This window comes from Syzygium oleosum, unplaced genomic scaffold (assembly GCF_021117445.2).
Source record: "Syzygium oleosum isolate NSW1041296 unplaced genomic scaffold, Sole_v2.1 Sole_v2.21, whole genome shotgun sequence".
NCBI classification, from domain to species: domain Eukaryota; kingdom Viridiplantae; phylum Streptophyta; class Magnoliopsida; order Myrtales; family Myrtaceae; genus Syzygium; species Syzygium oleosum.
In genome coordinates, this window is record NW_026607505.1 from 4,045,506 (window position 1) to 4,061,696 (window position 16,191).

At 42.7% G+C, this 16,191-nt stretch overlaps 2 protein-coding genes across 2 annotated transcripts; one reads left to right on the forward strand and one right to left on the reverse strand.

The window, feature by feature from the left end:
- Positions 1–1,813: 1,813 nt before the first annotated feature.
- On the forward strand, positions 1,814–5,268 carry LOC115671286 (calcineurin B-like protein 10). The gene is made up of 9 exons (XM_030592813.2): positions 1,814–2,000; positions 2,322–2,505; positions 2,863–2,945; positions 3,370–3,429; positions 3,780–3,888; positions 3,970–4,022; positions 4,101–4,181; positions 4,284–4,396; positions 4,553–5,268. The coding sequence occupies exons 1-9, from the start codon at positions 1,920–1,922 to the stop codon at positions 4,605–4,607; spliced, it is 819 nt and encodes a 272-aa protein (XP_030448673.1). The 5' UTR covers positions 1,814–1,919; the 3' UTR covers positions 4,608–5,268.
- Positions 5,269–7,366: 2,098 nt separating this feature from the next.
- On the reverse strand, positions 7,367–16,088 carry LOC115671106 (probable serine/threonine-protein kinase SIS8). Its single transcript, XM_056321056.1, has 14 exons — positions 15,383–16,088; positions 13,961–14,401; positions 13,650–13,759; positions 11,897–12,714; positions 11,594–11,818; positions 9,965–10,005; positions 9,596–9,664; positions 9,413–9,513; positions 9,169–9,247; positions 8,812–8,910; positions 8,647–8,715; positions 8,475–8,524; positions 8,205–8,381; positions 7,367–7,944 (listed from the first exon to the last, which is right to left on the reverse strand). The coding sequence occupies exons 1-14, from the start codon at positions 15,815–15,817 to the stop codon at positions 7,851–7,853; spliced, it is 2,808 nt and encodes a 935-aa protein (XP_056177031.1). The 5' UTR covers positions 15,818–16,088; the 3' UTR covers positions 7,367–7,850.
- Positions 16,089–16,191: the final 103 nt, after the last annotated feature.

Consider the following 16,191-nt stretch of genomic DNA (forward strand, 5'->3'; position numbering starts at 1 on the left):
AAATTAGTTTATAGTAAATTTATCACAGGTATATCAAAAATTTGAAGTTTTTCACGGTATTAACCCCATTTTTTTATTGTCTTCTAAAATCGAATTTTAAGTAATCAATGAAACACGCTAGGCCTAGGTAAGGGCAAGCGTCACCCAAACCTAGGCGCCCTACACCAGCCCTCAACTCAGTTTTGGGCGAGGCCTCGCCGGCCATCACCTAAGGCCGGCGAGACCTCTCCTCAACCTAGTGAGGATCGGAGGCCGTCACCTCACCGTCCCCAAGGGAGGATCGGCGTCGCCCAAATCTGGGCGAGGCCTCGCCTGAGGCTGGCGAGCTGGTCACCTCGCTCAAGACTAGCAACCTCTGCTGGCCCCCCGAGCGATGGGTGGTGGCTGCACCCCACCGGCGAGCCACTTGCGAGTTCCGCTGCCTTTTTCTTTTTTTGAGATTTGTTTTTTTAAATAAAATTATAACCTTTTCTTAGTTTTTTAATCTTATTTAAATAAGATTAAGAAAAAAAAATAAAACATGCCAAGTAGGAAAGAGAAAATGATTAAAAATTGACATGCCAACATTTTCCGTTAGTTAAATTGACATTATTAACTTTAGGACTCGATTGAACCAATTTAACAAGTTTTAAGACTTGATCGTACTTTTTGAAAGTTTTAGGACTCATATGCACTTTCGTGACAAATTATAAGACTTTTAGTGCACATATCCATTTTTCTTTTTGAATCCGTTTTCTTGGTCTCGTCAAAGATGACTCGTTCATTTAGCTAAAGAAATCGAGTAGAATGAAAATTGAATCTTAGAGTTCACATGTCTCCCTCTATTTTCTCTAAAATGCAATCGAGTGGAATGGAGTGGAGATAATGTTAACTTCAAACTCGACTCCACACACATGATCAATATTCGAAAAAGCTCGATCGAGTACTACACACCTTGCTCGAGCGCGACTCCAAGAATATAGTCGACAAATTCGAGCTTGAATCGACTAGGGTTCGTCGCACATAAGAGCGTAATACGGGATTTTAAGATCGTTTGACTGTCCGATCGGCGCTTTTCAAGCAGTGGAAATCGGTTATTCGTAGTAGGGTTTTCTTTCTTCTTTTTTCTCTCAATATGATAAATACCAAGAAAGAGCAATCACACTTAGAAAGGACATTCAAATGCCCCAAAAAAACCAACTCTTTAATAAAAGCAAACCGGTATAACCGTAATGGGATTGATTAAGCGGTTAGCGTGTTTAGACTCTCCCACTCGAGATTTGATTTCACACTGGAGCCACATATTCTTGCATTGAGGGCCGGGCGGGTCCTTTGGTTATAAAGAAACGATTTAACTCCTTGATTTGATACCTTGATTTGACACCGATCAACTTAGGCCCAGCCTATTTGACTGTGGGGGGGGTGTTCATCACCTGCCACGTGGGCTCTCATGAGCGGGCGGTCGTTGACGACACCAACCACCCCACCTGACCTGAATGATGAAGTGGAGACCGGGCCGACAGCTAAGAATGGCTGTGGCTCTCAGGACCGGCCACGTGGCCCGCGTGGCGACCCTTGGATCCGAATAATTCCCCCAAAAGGGAAAAAAAAAATCCCCGGGAAAAACCAAACGAGAAAACGCAGGTCGTTTCAAGGACGAGAGAGCAGCGCACATGCAGCGAACAAATTAACGAGGGGGCGAGCGCGTCGGTCCAACGAGTCTCCGTCTCTGACTCGCCAATCGTCATCGTCGCCGTCGCCGTCGTCATCGTCGCCGTCGCTCGGGCGAATGCGAGCGGCGGGAGGAGGCGTCACGGCACGGGAGACTCCGCTCCTCTTCTCCTCCTCCTCCTCCTCCGAAGAAGAAGAAGAAGAAGAAGAAGGAGAAGGAGAAGATCCGAGACCTCTCCTCCGTCTCTCCGTCTCTCTCTCCGTGCGAGATGAGACAGGTCGCAGAGAGAGGACGTGCCTCCGGCTTCCACGAGCTTCGCCAGGCGCCGATGAAGACGAACATTTCCTCGGTAATCTCTCCTTCTCTCTCGTTGATTGAAAGTACGGGCGCGGGGGAAGCCGAAGCTCGAGGCTCAATCGCAATTTTTCGTCTGCTGGAGCTTGTTCGGCGAATCCCTGCTCGTAGGAAGCGTGTTTTCCGATGTGTTTTCTCACGTGCTTTGGAATTCCCCGGCGCGCGGAAAGTTTCGCGTTCTCAGGCTTGATTGTCTGACCGATTTTCGTACGTATGCTGTTGCTGTCCGTGCTGCGCTCGCGAGATCGCGGACGACGCCGTTGAATCGTGCTCGCTCATCATTTGTTTTGCGTGGTTGTTGTTGTTGCTGTTGCAGAGATGCAGCTCTCTGACGATAGGCGAGCGGATCTGCGCGGCTTTCATACCGTTCGTGGCGATTTTCGAGGTTTTCATATTCACATTGGTCAATTGCTTCGAGTACCGGCCCCGGCCGCGGCCGCGGCCCAAGGGGTTTCGCTATGGTTTCAGAGATCTGGCTCGCCTTGCAGATGAGACAACATGTCTGTCCGTCTGTCTATCTGTCTCTTTCTGGCGATCTTTTAGCTGTTCCCTTTAATTTATGTCCTTTACATGGTGTTCGGGAAGAATTTTCTCATTTACAGAAACAATTAGCGCTTTATCGCCTGGGGAAGAGTGTGGATTTGCGGCGATGCTCACTGAATTCGAAATGAAGCTTGGCGTGTGTCGGTCTTTCTTTTTCTCTGTGCATGCGGGTTCTCGCGTTTGCGGGCGTCCAATACATGAAAACCCTGTTTGCAATCGTTGCAGTTGCTGTATCGAGTATGAGCATTTTTCGAACTGTGTCTTGTCGTGTCTATGAAAACGTAAATATGATCGTTATGTTTGTTGCTTCGCAGTCACCGTGAACGAAGTGGAAGCGTTGCATGAGCTGTTCAAGAAATTGAGCAGTTCAATCATTGATGACGGTCTAATCCACAAGGTAAATTGCATCGCATTGTTTGATACTTGCCATACATGTTTCATCGAGTCATTTATTTGATCGGCGTTTTTCCTATTCTATGTATTGAGTCCTTTGGAGGGAAGTTTTGGATTTTCTTTAGCTAGATTGACCAATCCATGCATATAGCATGAATTGCTTGGGGACTAAAGATTATGATCTTTTACTCATATTTGGAAGTTAAATGCCTATTGTTCTTGTTCTGTTCATATACTTTGCACGCAATCATATCTCTTTATGGTAAGTTTATGACATTCAGTATCCCTTCTCATTTTCTGAATGGTTGTGACTTTTGTCCAATTCCGCATGCAAATGATTTGCTCCAACTAATTTCACGCATATCTTCTTGTTGTAAGCATGCTATCCACTTACCAACTGTTAATTGTAAAACACCTGTCGGGCACAGGAGGAGCTTCAGTTAGCACTGTTCCAGACTCCATCAGGAGAGAACCTTTTCCTCGACCGGGTAAATAATCTCACCAACTCTTATCCATCTTTTCTCTCATGTTTTGCAATAGTTGCTCCGAACTGATTGGTCTTTGATACACATCAATGGGGTTAGTTCTTGGATGGCAAAGTGTCAGTGTAAAGCTTTCCCGGACCAAAAGTAGTGTTACTATGTATGTCAAGGGGAGAAGATGCCATGTCTGTTTTTTGCCCCCTGAAATTATTACTAAATAGAGCAAAAACTATTCCCACCAATGATGTTTCATTTAAGATTCGAAGGATGTTGGGATATGGGTGGCAGTGCTAATCCTTTCTTGGCCTTCCTCGTCTCTTTGTTGATATATGTTTTGTGTTTGATTTCTTTTCTAGATCTTTGATGTTTTTGATGAAAAGAAAAATGGAGTCATTGAATTTGAAGAGTTTGTCCATGCACTCAGTGCCTTTCATCCCTATGCTCCAATGGAAGACAAAATAGATTGTAAGGAAACAATATGTGGTTTACTAATTTTGTTGCAGCAGAGTTACTTTGTGTTGATGGTAATAAATCTATTGTTTGCAGTTGCCTTTAGGTTGTATGATCTCAGACAAACAGGGTATATTGAACGAGAAGAGGTGAGTATGTTATTCATCCTGATTGCTGATTTATCGGACATATAGGCAATAGGCTCATTAGCCTTCCATTGGTTTCAGGTTAAGCAAATGGTTATTGCAATTTTGATGGAATCAGACATGAGTCTGTCCGAGGACCTCCTTGAGGCTATTATCGACAAAGTAATACAGACCCCACCAAAAGAAATGCATTATTTTCCTTCTCATTTTCTGCTCACCTTTGGGAACAACCTCATCCTCACAGAAGGAATATTCCTCTTGCAGACATTTGCTGATGCAGATGCCGACATGGATGGTAGGATCAGCAAAGATGAATGGAAGGCTTTTGTGCTACGAAATCCAGCTCTTCTGAAGAATATGACTCTTCCATACTTAAAGTATGGCTTTGTTCTCTCTGTCCTTGTTTTGCACGTCATTGTTTCCTCACTCTTCATTATCGTTCTTTTCTTTTTCAATATCCTTTTCAATTTCTAATTGACCGTCAAAGTTTGGCAGTATGGATTAAACTGCTTATACAAAATCTTATTTTCCAGGGATGTCACCACCGTGTTTCCGAGTTTTGTTTTCAATACTGAAGTCGAAGACTGAAAGCTCTAGTGATTTATCATGGCACTACTGGACACCGCCATCGTCTCACACGAACAGCCTCATTTCAGCAGATATATATAGGTGTGGATTGTAGACTGCTTTTAAGGTTAGAGCAGATTCCACTTTGTCATTTGATTATGGGGACTACAGTGCAGCCATCTACTCAGTGATCCGAGCAACTGAGGAAAAGAAAGGAACTTATGAGAAGGCAAAATGCTTTTTTTGCTCGGAGTAGAGTACGACATTCGCGGGTATCTGCTTGATGTGGGCTGGGCGTTAAATTACAGAATGGTGGAAGAATCTGAAAGAGAAAAGAAAGGGAAAAAACATAGAAGAAACCTGGATTCTAGTCATTCGACCCCTTATAGAGAATTTCATAGCTCGTGCTCCTCGCTCAGGCACGATCATCAATTTTCTAATGGCGTATTTATTCACCAACGATTTACAATAGGTTAGTTGTGTACATAATTTTCCTCGTCGACTAGGCATCAGCAGCTTGAATGTTATAGTTCGGACCTTCGAGAGAAAGATCATGGCACTCTAGGTCAACCCTTTTGGCTCTCGAGTCCGCCTTTGAAGGCCTTGTACATAGTTCCCTATGCGATAGGGACAATTGTTTTTGCTTAGTGAACATTGATACAATTCATCTTCTCTTTTGACATTTTGCTTGACTCTGTTTCTCAATGTTTTCTTTGTTTTGGTATACACACAGGGCAAGAGCCACGCGAACCACAAAAAAAGCTATCGAGTACTGCAATCTTTGATTCCTGATTTTTCTCCTAAAACAGAAATAGCCAACTCCGAAGGTAGAGTGGTCGGACCGATTACCTCGCTCTGGTTTCGGAAACCCGTGTTCGCTAGGTGATTTGCTGGTTATGGCGCGTAGGTATGTGAAAATTGGAAGCTGTGATGAATGGAGTCAGCAATGTGATTTCAAACGCGATGAGATCGACTGTTGTATCAATGCAAGAAGAGCTTTAATTGGACTAGAATTCTGTGTGCATTTTAGATTTGACTACTAATTTGGAATTTGATGAATTTCCTTTACCTATTATAAGTTGGATGTTGAGTTTCTTATGTTTCTTAGTTAAAAGGTTTCCCATTCCAACTTGAAGCAGGATTTCAGTTATATAAAGGTGCAGTGGTTATTCTTTCTATTCATACATGAAAATTATGGAAATTTTAGCGAGTCTTTACTCTGGAATACGATGCAAACCTAAACTTATTTACTCGTCCACTAAGACTCTTCGTATCCTATATCGAATAGGGCTCACTACTTTGAGACTCGTCGTACTATACGAATGCCTCCTCCCAATTGGCCACTGCTGAAGCCAGCGGGGAATCTAGGTCGCCGCTGGTGGAGCAGACTCTTGCTGTTGAGGTGGGCAATGCCGAAAACACAGTCATTCCTAACAAATGTTGATAAAATCATAGAGAGAGCTGGGACATTGATCAATCTTGGTCCCGAAGCGATTGCTCTCTGCACCACTAGCACTCCTGGTCCTAGCGTAAAGAGAACGGAAAACCAGAGTCTCGGAGCTGGAGACGCACAGTGAAACAGGATGGGTGATCACAGCAACAATACAGTTTGTTCGAGGCCTCGGGGATGGATGAATCGTGAGCCTGATCACGAATGGTGAAGGAAAAGAGGAGGCTGGATTAAAGTAGGAAGAAATTGGTTATGATGATGAAGGTCCTGTTAACGAGGAAAAGGAGGAAATCGTCGTGGTACCGAATGAGATGATTCGTCAAGACGTATTGGGTAAAAGGGTTGTCGGCTGCTCTGAAGCTGCTTGAGCAACGGGGGGGAAGCTCAAAGAAACCCATCGACTTGTGGTGGTCCAAACACGGGTGAAAAGAAGGGCAAGCTAATAGGCATCGCAGATGATGGAGGGGAGAGCGATCCCCATTGAAAGGACGGACGAGTCTGGTTGAACTTAACAACGAAGGAAGCTTTGCCGGTCGTTTTCCCGTACCTTTCGTGGGAAAGGTCCTGCCAAAAGAAAACTCGAAAAGCGCGTTAAGCAGTACCAGCAAGAGTTGAAGTTGAGTTAGATGAATGATTCGGACAATCCGACTTCGCTAAGCAGTAGCGATCCTTGAAGTGGCATTTGCCAGTATCGAGAAACATAATGAGGCTCCACGCCCTGCTTTGGTGATAGGAAGGTCGAGCATTCCTTGGGTCAGAAGCGACAGCATGAGCCTACTAAACTTGGGAGCGCCAAGAAGGCCGAAAACCTGGAGGTATTATCCTTTGCGGGGATGACTGAATTTGAACTGAAATTGGCAAATTCTAGTCTTCCCGGCCTCCGGATGAGAACGGTGCGTGCATCGTCCGAATATTGACGTTTCTACCAAACTTTGGTTCGACGCATTGTTGCATCAATTAAGCTTAAATTGGACTGAGATTCTATCAGTTAGGAGTCGAGCTCTAGTGGGGATTTAATAAGTTCTTTCTTCCTATTATAAGCATGGTTTCTTCTCCACATGTTCCCTATTTTGTAAGTTTCTTTGTGCTAAATTTCAGATTTCAACTTGGAGTAGAACTCTAGAAGAGTTTAACTGCCAATACGGTTCTTCCCATCAATAGAGCATGTGAACGAGCGTCATATTTTACGACGTTTCTCTGAAGTGTTATGCTGGAGAAACTGTTACTTTTCATCTCGTGATGTCTAAACGACTTGGAATTATCGTTCATTGCGCATTCTTTTCACATCCCAATCAGACCACAATTCCTTAAATATAAAAAGACGAGCATCTAAAAAACCCTCCCTTTCTTTCTTTCCCATTCAATTTTTCACAATACCCTGCAGAGATCGACTGTTTACACTTCACAAGTAAGATCTCCACAAGTTACATGACTTTAATGACCTTTTATTTTATTTTTTTCCTTGTTTCTTTTGTTCCCTTTTTGTTTTTAGCATCGTTCTTGCTTCTTACACTTTCTTACATGAGAATTGACAGTTGCATGTTATGGTAATAAAACAAAAGCACATCCCAAGTGGGAATCCTCCACTGCACTTTTGCAGCCTGCTTCATTGAAGAGGATGTCCACCTTGTGCTGCTGAATGGAGAGTGCTCGTGCCCCCACTTTGACTGAGCCAGCACCTCACAAATAAAAAGTACTTTCTCTCTCTACAGTTTCTTTCGCCGAACGAAAACCGCTACCTCTGGCTCTTCGAGCCGAGGATCAAGCATCTGTCTGACTATGAGAATTACAGGAACAACAATCCCCCAGCGACGTTAACTGGTAGAATTCTTTCTGTCAACAACCAACCGTTGGAGACGTCTAAGACGGTACATAAGCTGAGTAAATGTAGGCCGCAAATGTGGCTCCCTGCAAGAGGCAACTCCTAGTCAATTGTTGAGTGAAAGCAGCAAAGATCGATTGGAAGTCACAGCACAAAGGCTTCCGGTTACCAGATAAATGATTTTGTCATTCAAGAGATTGGAAAAGGTAAGAATAACACACTAAATAGCAGATATGCATATTCATATCAGATCTTGTGTGGGAAATGTCAAGAAACATTCTCAACCAGATATTCCCCATCTTCTGTTGACCAGATATAATGCAGAAATTTTAGGCTTAAGACTTACGTTTGCCAACATTCTTGCATTATCTGTGCAACAGTGGGGTCAAGCTCCTCTGGGATTTCAAGACGCCTGTTCTGGAAACCAACAGCTCCAACAACTTGCATCGAATTCAACCCCTTCCATGGTATGGACAAGGTTGCCAACTCCCAGAGTATCACACCAAAGCTATAAACATCACATCTGGAAAAAAATATGAAAATGTTCACATGACAAATCCAGGAGCGAAATAAAAAAATTATACAAATGGAACACGATAACATTGTTTACACTTACTTCTCGTTGGCCGGTTCATTCCTTAGAACTTCTGGTGCCATCCACTCCGGCTGTAACAAAAGAAGGCTTCATCATTGGGATATGTCAAATAGTTCTCATGATTTAATTTCATCACTAGGGGGCATTCAACAATACAGCAATACGCCTAAATAAATATCACCATTGACATTACCGTTCCAGCGGTGGACTTTGAGGACAAAAACGTATGATGCTTCATTCGTGACAAGCCAAAATCACAGACCTGGAAAGGCAAAATGACGAATCTTAAAGATTGCTTCTAAATTTAAGATAGAGTGCCGAAGTGGGAAAGAAGCGTCCAATTTTTGTTAATGTATACCTTAACAGCCCAGTTCTTATCAACAAGGAGATTTGGAGATTTTAGATCTCGATGCACGATAGTTGGGTGGCTTGTGTGCAAGTAATTCATCCCTTTTGCCTGCCAGCAATGAGAAAACAAGGCCCAGAAAGGTAGGTGAGGAGGAGCTCATGGATGTAACAGATATCTCACATAACAATGTATCTCTGCAGAAACTTGTGGCAGTTATGTGTGGCCTAAGACAAGCAGGCAACTGGAAAATGCACAATGCCATGCACATGTAACTGGAACGAGCTCACACTCCCATGCACTCAGAGATCATGAGGAGAGGGAGGAGAGGGAGAGGCAAGGAGGGAAGTTAGTAGGACAATCCCATACCACATCAAGAGCCATTCGCATTCGCCTCCTTTCATCAAGTTGAGGATTGGGACGATGCAGTAACCGGTATAAACTTCCCCTAAGCAAAGAATTGTAATGTAAGCATGCAACATCAAAGTGGAGATTTTAAGATCGTAATGTCATGTGAAGATATCAGTCATTGGAAGTCTAAACATTTGGAAGGAAGACTAAAACTTGTAGTATGAAGCTATCACTAATTGAACAGAGTCTTGAAGTGGAGAACCTAGGGAGAAATTCTGTCAATATAGAAAAATGAGGAGGCCGTGTAACTGCTCCCATGAAAAGGACGACGTTGGGATGCCGCAACCTTAACATGATTTCAACCTTGAAAGAAAGCATAAAATTCGATCAGTTTCATCCAATGAAGGAACTGATAAGGTAACGAAATTCAAGCAATCAAACTTACTTCACATTTAAATTGAGCCAATGCTTCCCCCGAAAAATCTTGGTCCAGAAACTTCTTTACAGCAACTTCCTGTCATCGGATACAATGCCAAGAACTTCATTACAGAACATGCGACCAAAATTATATGCATACCACAAAACCAAGCAATCATGACCATAAAACTATGTCATACATTGAGAAAAAGAAGTTCATTAGTAAGAGGCCAAGAATTTCATTAGGTATTGGTAAGCATTTGGTGAGGATTTTTGCTTCAAACAACTGAAAAGATTTCAATTTTAAGTGACATAAATCACCATAAATCTGACTAAATGTGAGGCTGGTATCAACTAATGATGAACAATCATGACTCGGAGAAGAACTGGAACTTACAGTCCCATTCCACTCAGCTCGATAGACCTCCCCATATGATCCTGCAAAATAAAATTTTTAGCAGAACCCATTACTAGCATTAAATGACACAGGCAATTACAAGTCTAGTTATTTATTATAAGAACATGACTGTTCTTTAACAAAAATCTACGTTCAAGTTCAACAATTGTCAGTATGGCAAGAATATGCTCCCCAAATAAAAACATTTAACAAAACCAAATAGAAAGCCCTTGTGCGCGCTATATCGTACCATTTCATGAGAAAATTCCAGGCAACCAAAATTCAAAACCAACAAAGAATGCCGAGACAATGATCAACGGACACTAGCTCAACGCATTTCTTGCTAGTTAGCCTGAAAAGAAGGTTTTAGTCAGTTATTTCAACGCCCCAAAGCATTTCATCTCTCAATATGCTCTTCCTTGTCTCTAGGAGCCTAGGCATCCACTGTGAACCTTTCCTCGTTTGGACCTCACCCTTCACTCTAAGGATATGCCACCAAAGGCACAGGCTTATTGCTCTCAAAGAACTTTAAAGTCTAAGGACAAGTAGTTTTTGCAAATCGATAGCTCTCTCCTGGGAGCATGCAAAAAGGGTATATGAAGAGTGTAGCCAAAGCCAAGGGATTCTTTCGACAAAAAAAAAAAAAAAAAAGAAAAGCCAAGGGATTCCGAAAGGGCTGAGCACAAGCGGAGATGACACATCATAGGCACCAGGCTAAGAGGCAGTTGAGCAACTCAAGCGAACTGCCCTAACTTACTGAAACATAGAGACAGAAGGGATAAGGTTTTGAAGGTGGCCTGAGTACCAAATCTTCCACTACAGCTCGTAATTTACTCATCTATGTTTATACTAAGGTATAATTAAGCTTACGAAAAGATGGAATCTCCCTAAAAACTTTAATGTGATCTTTGACAATTTGAAGTGCGTAAAACTACAACTTGTGTTATACTCAAAGATGTCAGTTTCATCATATAGATGCAAAATGAAGGACAGTATACCCGTACAATCAAATGCAGAAAGAAAGATGCCTTCTTCTGAGTGAAGAAATCAATACACACCTTTCATCCAATCAGTTTGAATAAACCTTCGTAATATTCTCCTTAATTTAAGTTTGAACAAGATGCCATTACATACTCTAGCCAAGAAGATCCATTACATTAACATAGACATGAAAAACGCCAAATGGACCAACTTTTGAAGGTTTTTCACACAGATGACAAAATGCATTACATAGTCAATCAATACTAGAGACTAATACATGGAAAGAGAACAACAAAGGATCAAGAAAACAGCATTATGAAAAACATAGAAGCACTCAATGCTCAAGTAAGGACACAGAAGATATGAAGCGAAAAACCAAAAGTGCGCAAAGAGGTCCAATTCCACACCAACGGAAAAATAGCTAGCAGAGAAACAATCTGATGAAAATACCAAATAGTAACTCTTAATAGATGATTATGCTGAGCTCGGAAAGTAATCAGTCAAGATGCAAGATAGACATCTTATTGTAATGCAATGATCTTTGAAGTACAGTAAAGGCATACACATCTTAGACAGCATTAGAAAACAATCTCTAAGAATTTTCCATCCTCCCAAGAGGACTGACATAGAAAGTGTAAAAGTTCTTACCAATACCAATTCGTTCGCCTATTTGAAGATCTTCCCATCTAATGTCACATTCTGCATCCCCACCAAGCACTGGGTTAATTGTCTCACTGTGACCATTACAGTATATTACATGTGCACCGCTGGCTCTGGCTCTTCCTTCCAATTTCAAAGAGGATTCAGCACCTGCATTGTCATAGTTATGACCACTGGTCGTGCACTGCCCAACTTGAGTTTGAGAAGAATCACCTGAAACAGAAAGAAAGGTCTCCTAAATCAATTCCTTATGCAAGGTGACTCCCAAGTACAAAGACAGGAGAGCCATACCTGAGATTGCAGCACTAGTCTGAATCATATCACTGATTCCACTATTAACAAGCACAAATCCTTCACTTGCAGCATCGGGAGATTCAGACCACAAAGAGTAGCCAGAAGTAGCAGCATCCTTATCCAACTTTACAAGCTTTTCAGACAATTCCATGGCATTCATTTCTGATTCACCAGCACAGCTAGTGCTTTCCACTGGCCCAACAACAGTTGAAGGTAACCGATGACCATGACTGGAAAAGGACTTATCCTGACGGTGCTGAGACAAAAAACCTCCTTCATGTCTTTCAGCCAAGTAGCATCTTTCATTAGCTTTTTGTTTGCCAACTTCGAGACCATCACCATCCAAGAATAAATCAGGTGGAGGGGAGGCTCCACTCTCCAGCAAAACGGCATGGAGCTTCTGAGCGAATTCTGGATTTTTGGAAGCACTGATGACATACTTTGAAACATTTTTTACTTTGACCTTCTGAGATTGTCTAGCTTCTCCACTGATACTTGATGGACGTTCCCGTGATTTATGTAGTGAGGGAAGAAGTTTCCCAAAATCATTTTCAAATATTTCAGTTTGATTTCTTTCAGAAAGGAGCCTTTCGTTTTCTTCTGTGCTATTGCCAGCACGAGATGTGTCTCCTGTATTCAAGTGGCCAATGTGGGAAGGTCCCTCAAAGTTTAGGCCCACTGCCAGTGTTTGAATTGTAGCGTCAAGCAAATTAGGCGATATCTCAATATTGGAACTCTGTAGACAACTCGCAGGTACCTCAACAGGAATTAGAGTGCCCGGAGCACCCATCAAGTCGATTATGTATTCACCACACCTATTCGACACATTAATCAAATTAGTGTCAATTACTTCTATAGACTGGTAGAAGAAATCAATTCAGAAATTGAGACAAGAAAGAACAGAAAACAATGTGCATTACAAGAAAACTTGCCCCAGCCACTAAAAGATTTCAAACCAGGGACATCACTACGACCCGAGAAACAGTCACTGCTCAGTACACACCATTCTACTACATTTCATGTTTTATGCACCAACTAAGAGCTTACAGAGAATTGGATAAAAGATTTAGCACAATACTGTCATAGGGTTCATACAGCGGACAGTACTTAGCGGATAAATTAATTTGTTGTGCTTCTGTATACAGAAATATGGTATGATAGAAAGCAACCAAGTCTAGGTAATAAGCAACATCACCATGCTTCAAGTGTCCAGAAAATTAACTATCAACAGAAGTGGATATAACTGTACTCCAAAAGCAACGAAGTCTAGGTAATAAGCAACATCACCATGCTTCAAGTGTCCAGAAAATTAACTATCAACAGAAGTGGATATAACTGTACTCCAAAAGCAACCAAGTCTAGGTAATAAGCAACATCACCATGCTTCAAGTGTCCAGAAAATTAACTATCAACAGAAGTGGATATAACTGTACTCCAAAAGCAACCAAGTCTAGGTAATAAGCAACATCACCATGCTTCAAGTGTCCAGAAAATTAACTATCAACAGAAGTGGATATAACTGTACTCCAAAAACAATACAAACATGCACCCTGAAGCATGCAGGCATACAAAACTTACCAAGAAATATCGACAGGACTCACCATATCAGCAGCAAGAATAAAAATTAAGGAGGCCAAAAAACAGTTTCAAGGTTACTATAGAAGAGTGAATAAAACTTCTAAAGCAATTTCAGCTTTAGCAACAAGTTTGGTTTAAGATAATCACAGATGTTACAAAAGCAGATCATCACCTTCCAATTCCAGTATCAATCTTAATCAGGTTCACGGCTCCTTCATCAGTGCCAGTGTAGTAGCTTCCTTTTACCAGCTTACAGGGAATATCAAGCCTATCTGCTAGAACCTAGCATCCAAAATATAGAATGAATCAGGTAAAATTTGACAGTGGGCTTAATACAGACACGTAGGCTAACTTGTAAACTTGACAATCTAGCAAAAGTCCACTTGAAAAGAGAATAGAGAAAATAACAAAAAGAGAGGCAAAGCCAGATTATTCTGTCTATCAATCAGTTTACGTCATGAATTGCTAGAAAAACTGTAAAACCTTAAAAAGCAAGGCCCTGTGCCGTGAAAGTCCAACATTGAGTAATCCAAGTGGCAAAATAACAGTTTTGAGCGAACTGCGGAGCTCAAAACTTCTTGTGCTCCACCTCTTCACCATTTCATCGGCATCGCCAACTGGACCGCCCATTCTATCAGCAACCACATCAGCAACTTTCTGAATCAAGCCACCCATAAAAGGACCACAATGAGAAGCTTGACACTTTATAGATAGAGCAACTGCCATGTCCTCGAGCTGTTGCAGCTCAAAATCAACCATGCGGTTCACCAGTATTACTTCGTAATCAACATCACCAGAAACAGATATAGCTTGAAGATCCACAAACAATGGCATCTTTCCTCGTGCAACTATGTCTGGTTTGATGCCGTACACGTCATAAAATCCATCCATCACCTTTTCATCGTAATTGACCACATTATAAGTCTGCATTCGACGAAAAATCAAGAGTTAAAATTGATTACCAAAAAAGTAAGCGTTCAAAGTTTCACAACAATGTGACAAGAGTCACAGACAGATTTCACCCTTTTAAGCTAACACTTTCGTAGTACAATTATCTTCTAGGAGGTTTGCCGAATTTACTAAATGATGCAGAAGAATGAGGGACAGCAACAAGGTTATTATTAAAGTTCACGAGGATTCGCCATTTTACGGAGTGGCTTTAAAATGTGGAAAATGAATCAAGCACGTGAGACAAAACGTAACCAGCACTCAATTAGATTGCAATACTATCATAACACGTTGAAAGGGAAAATTTGATTCAGTAAATGCAAATAACAACCGGTCATAAACTAACTGTAAGATCAAAACATATCATCATTAACATGTAAAATCATGTTCCTAAAACGAGACATGAGGATAGTGAAAGACAAATGAGACAGAAAGTCAAATGCTCTTATAGAATTTGTGATGCATTTGAGGCTAAATGGCACAAGCAACACTTAGCCAAGGTATTAGCAGGGAACGTCAAAGGTAAAGCTCCACGACACAAGATCCGTAAAGAAACGCCATAGATAAATTACAAGACAAAGCACACAAGGATCCTTTTGCTCCATGTAACTGCGACCTTTTCCATTCCATACATGGAGGGCCTGCTTTCTATTAAATGGTGATCGATTGGCAGCCAATGGAGACAAAATTGTTCGTCCAGTTGGTTCTAAAAGGCAATCCCATGGAAGCCAACCGATGGCAGGTGGCGTTGCCTGCCAATCACACTTAGTGACCTAAAGGATGATGACGAACATTTGAACCTCAGAATCAGAATTCCAAATGACCATTTTGACGGATCAGTAACTAGCCTATCACAAAGTGCACGACACAATCGTAACAACAACGCAACCGATCCAATCTCAATTCAACCTGATTCAAAAAAAAAACCCCAACAAAACTAGGGATCAGAAGACTTACCCAATACCGAAGCGAGAGAAACTCCACCATGGCGTTGGGCTCCGCCGCGCTCGCCGCGGGGCAGCCGAGGCTAATCCGCTTGGCGGCATCGATCTGGGCCGACTCCTCGGGGTCCTCGCGCACCTCCACGTGATCGGCCGACGACGCGCTGATCGCCAGCGCCAGCTGCACCTGGAACTCCTCCTCCAGGAAATTGAAGTCCCCCGCCCCCGCGTCGCCGCCCCCCGCCGATTCGGCCGCGATCGTCCCCATCCCCCGCGAATCCGGCGACGGCGAGGGCGACCGCGCCGCCGGATCGGGGCCGCCGCCGCCGACCCCCTCGGCGGCGAGGCTAGGGCTCAGCCCGGGCGGGGCCTCGCCCAGGCGGTGGTGGTGCTCGGGCAGGCCGCCGCCGCCGATGTGGAGCTTCCTCAGCAAGTGCTTCATCTTCGACATCGATCATCAAGGCCTCACCGATCCATGAACCGCCAAATCCCTCCCCTCGACACTCGAATCGCCCCCTCTCGTCGAGCAGAGCAGCAGCAGCAGCAGCAGAAAGTCGTCGGGGGCTTTCGAGTTTATCTGCTAGGCGATGAACTGGCCTTAACCTGCGCACGCCAGGGGAGGGCGGAGATTCGCTTAACCTGCGCACTCTTCTTCGTCAAGCTACCACCACTTGAAGAGAAGAGAGAGAGAGAGAGAGTTAAATTAACCGCTCAACCATTCCCTCCAGGCTCCAGTTCAGTGAATGGCCCTATGAACTAGAAAATGGAAAAAATATATAAACAAATAAATAAATAATAAAATAGAAATGAATTACTCTTCAATAT

Bases quoted from the DNA above. Each gene is read 5' to 3' on its own strand.
- LOC115671106 (XM_056321056.1), bottom strand. From the start codon at position 15,817: ATGTCGAAGATGAAGCACTTGCTGAGGAAGCTCCACATCGGCGGCGGC. The intron at 12,715-13,649 runs GTGATGATCTGC...TGTGTCGAATAG, and splicing joins ATTGATACTGGAATTGGAAG to GTGTGGTGAATACATAATCG. The intron at 9,665-9,964 runs GTAAGTTCCAGT...ATCCGATGACAG, and splicing joins GAGCTGAGTGGAATGGGACT to GAAGTTGCTGTAAAGAAGTT.
- LOC115671286 (XM_030592813.2), top strand. From the start codon at position 1,920: ATGAGACAGGTCGCAGAGAGAGGACGTGCCTCCGGCTTCCACGAGCTT. The intron at 3,889-3,969 runs GTAAGGAAACAA...TATTGTTTGCAG, and splicing joins AATGGAAGACAAAATAGATT to TTGCCTTTAGGTTGTATGAT. The intron at 4,023-4,100 runs GTGAGTATGTTA...CATTGGTTTCAG, and splicing joins GGTATATTGAACGAGAAGAG to GTTAAGCAAATGGTTATTGC.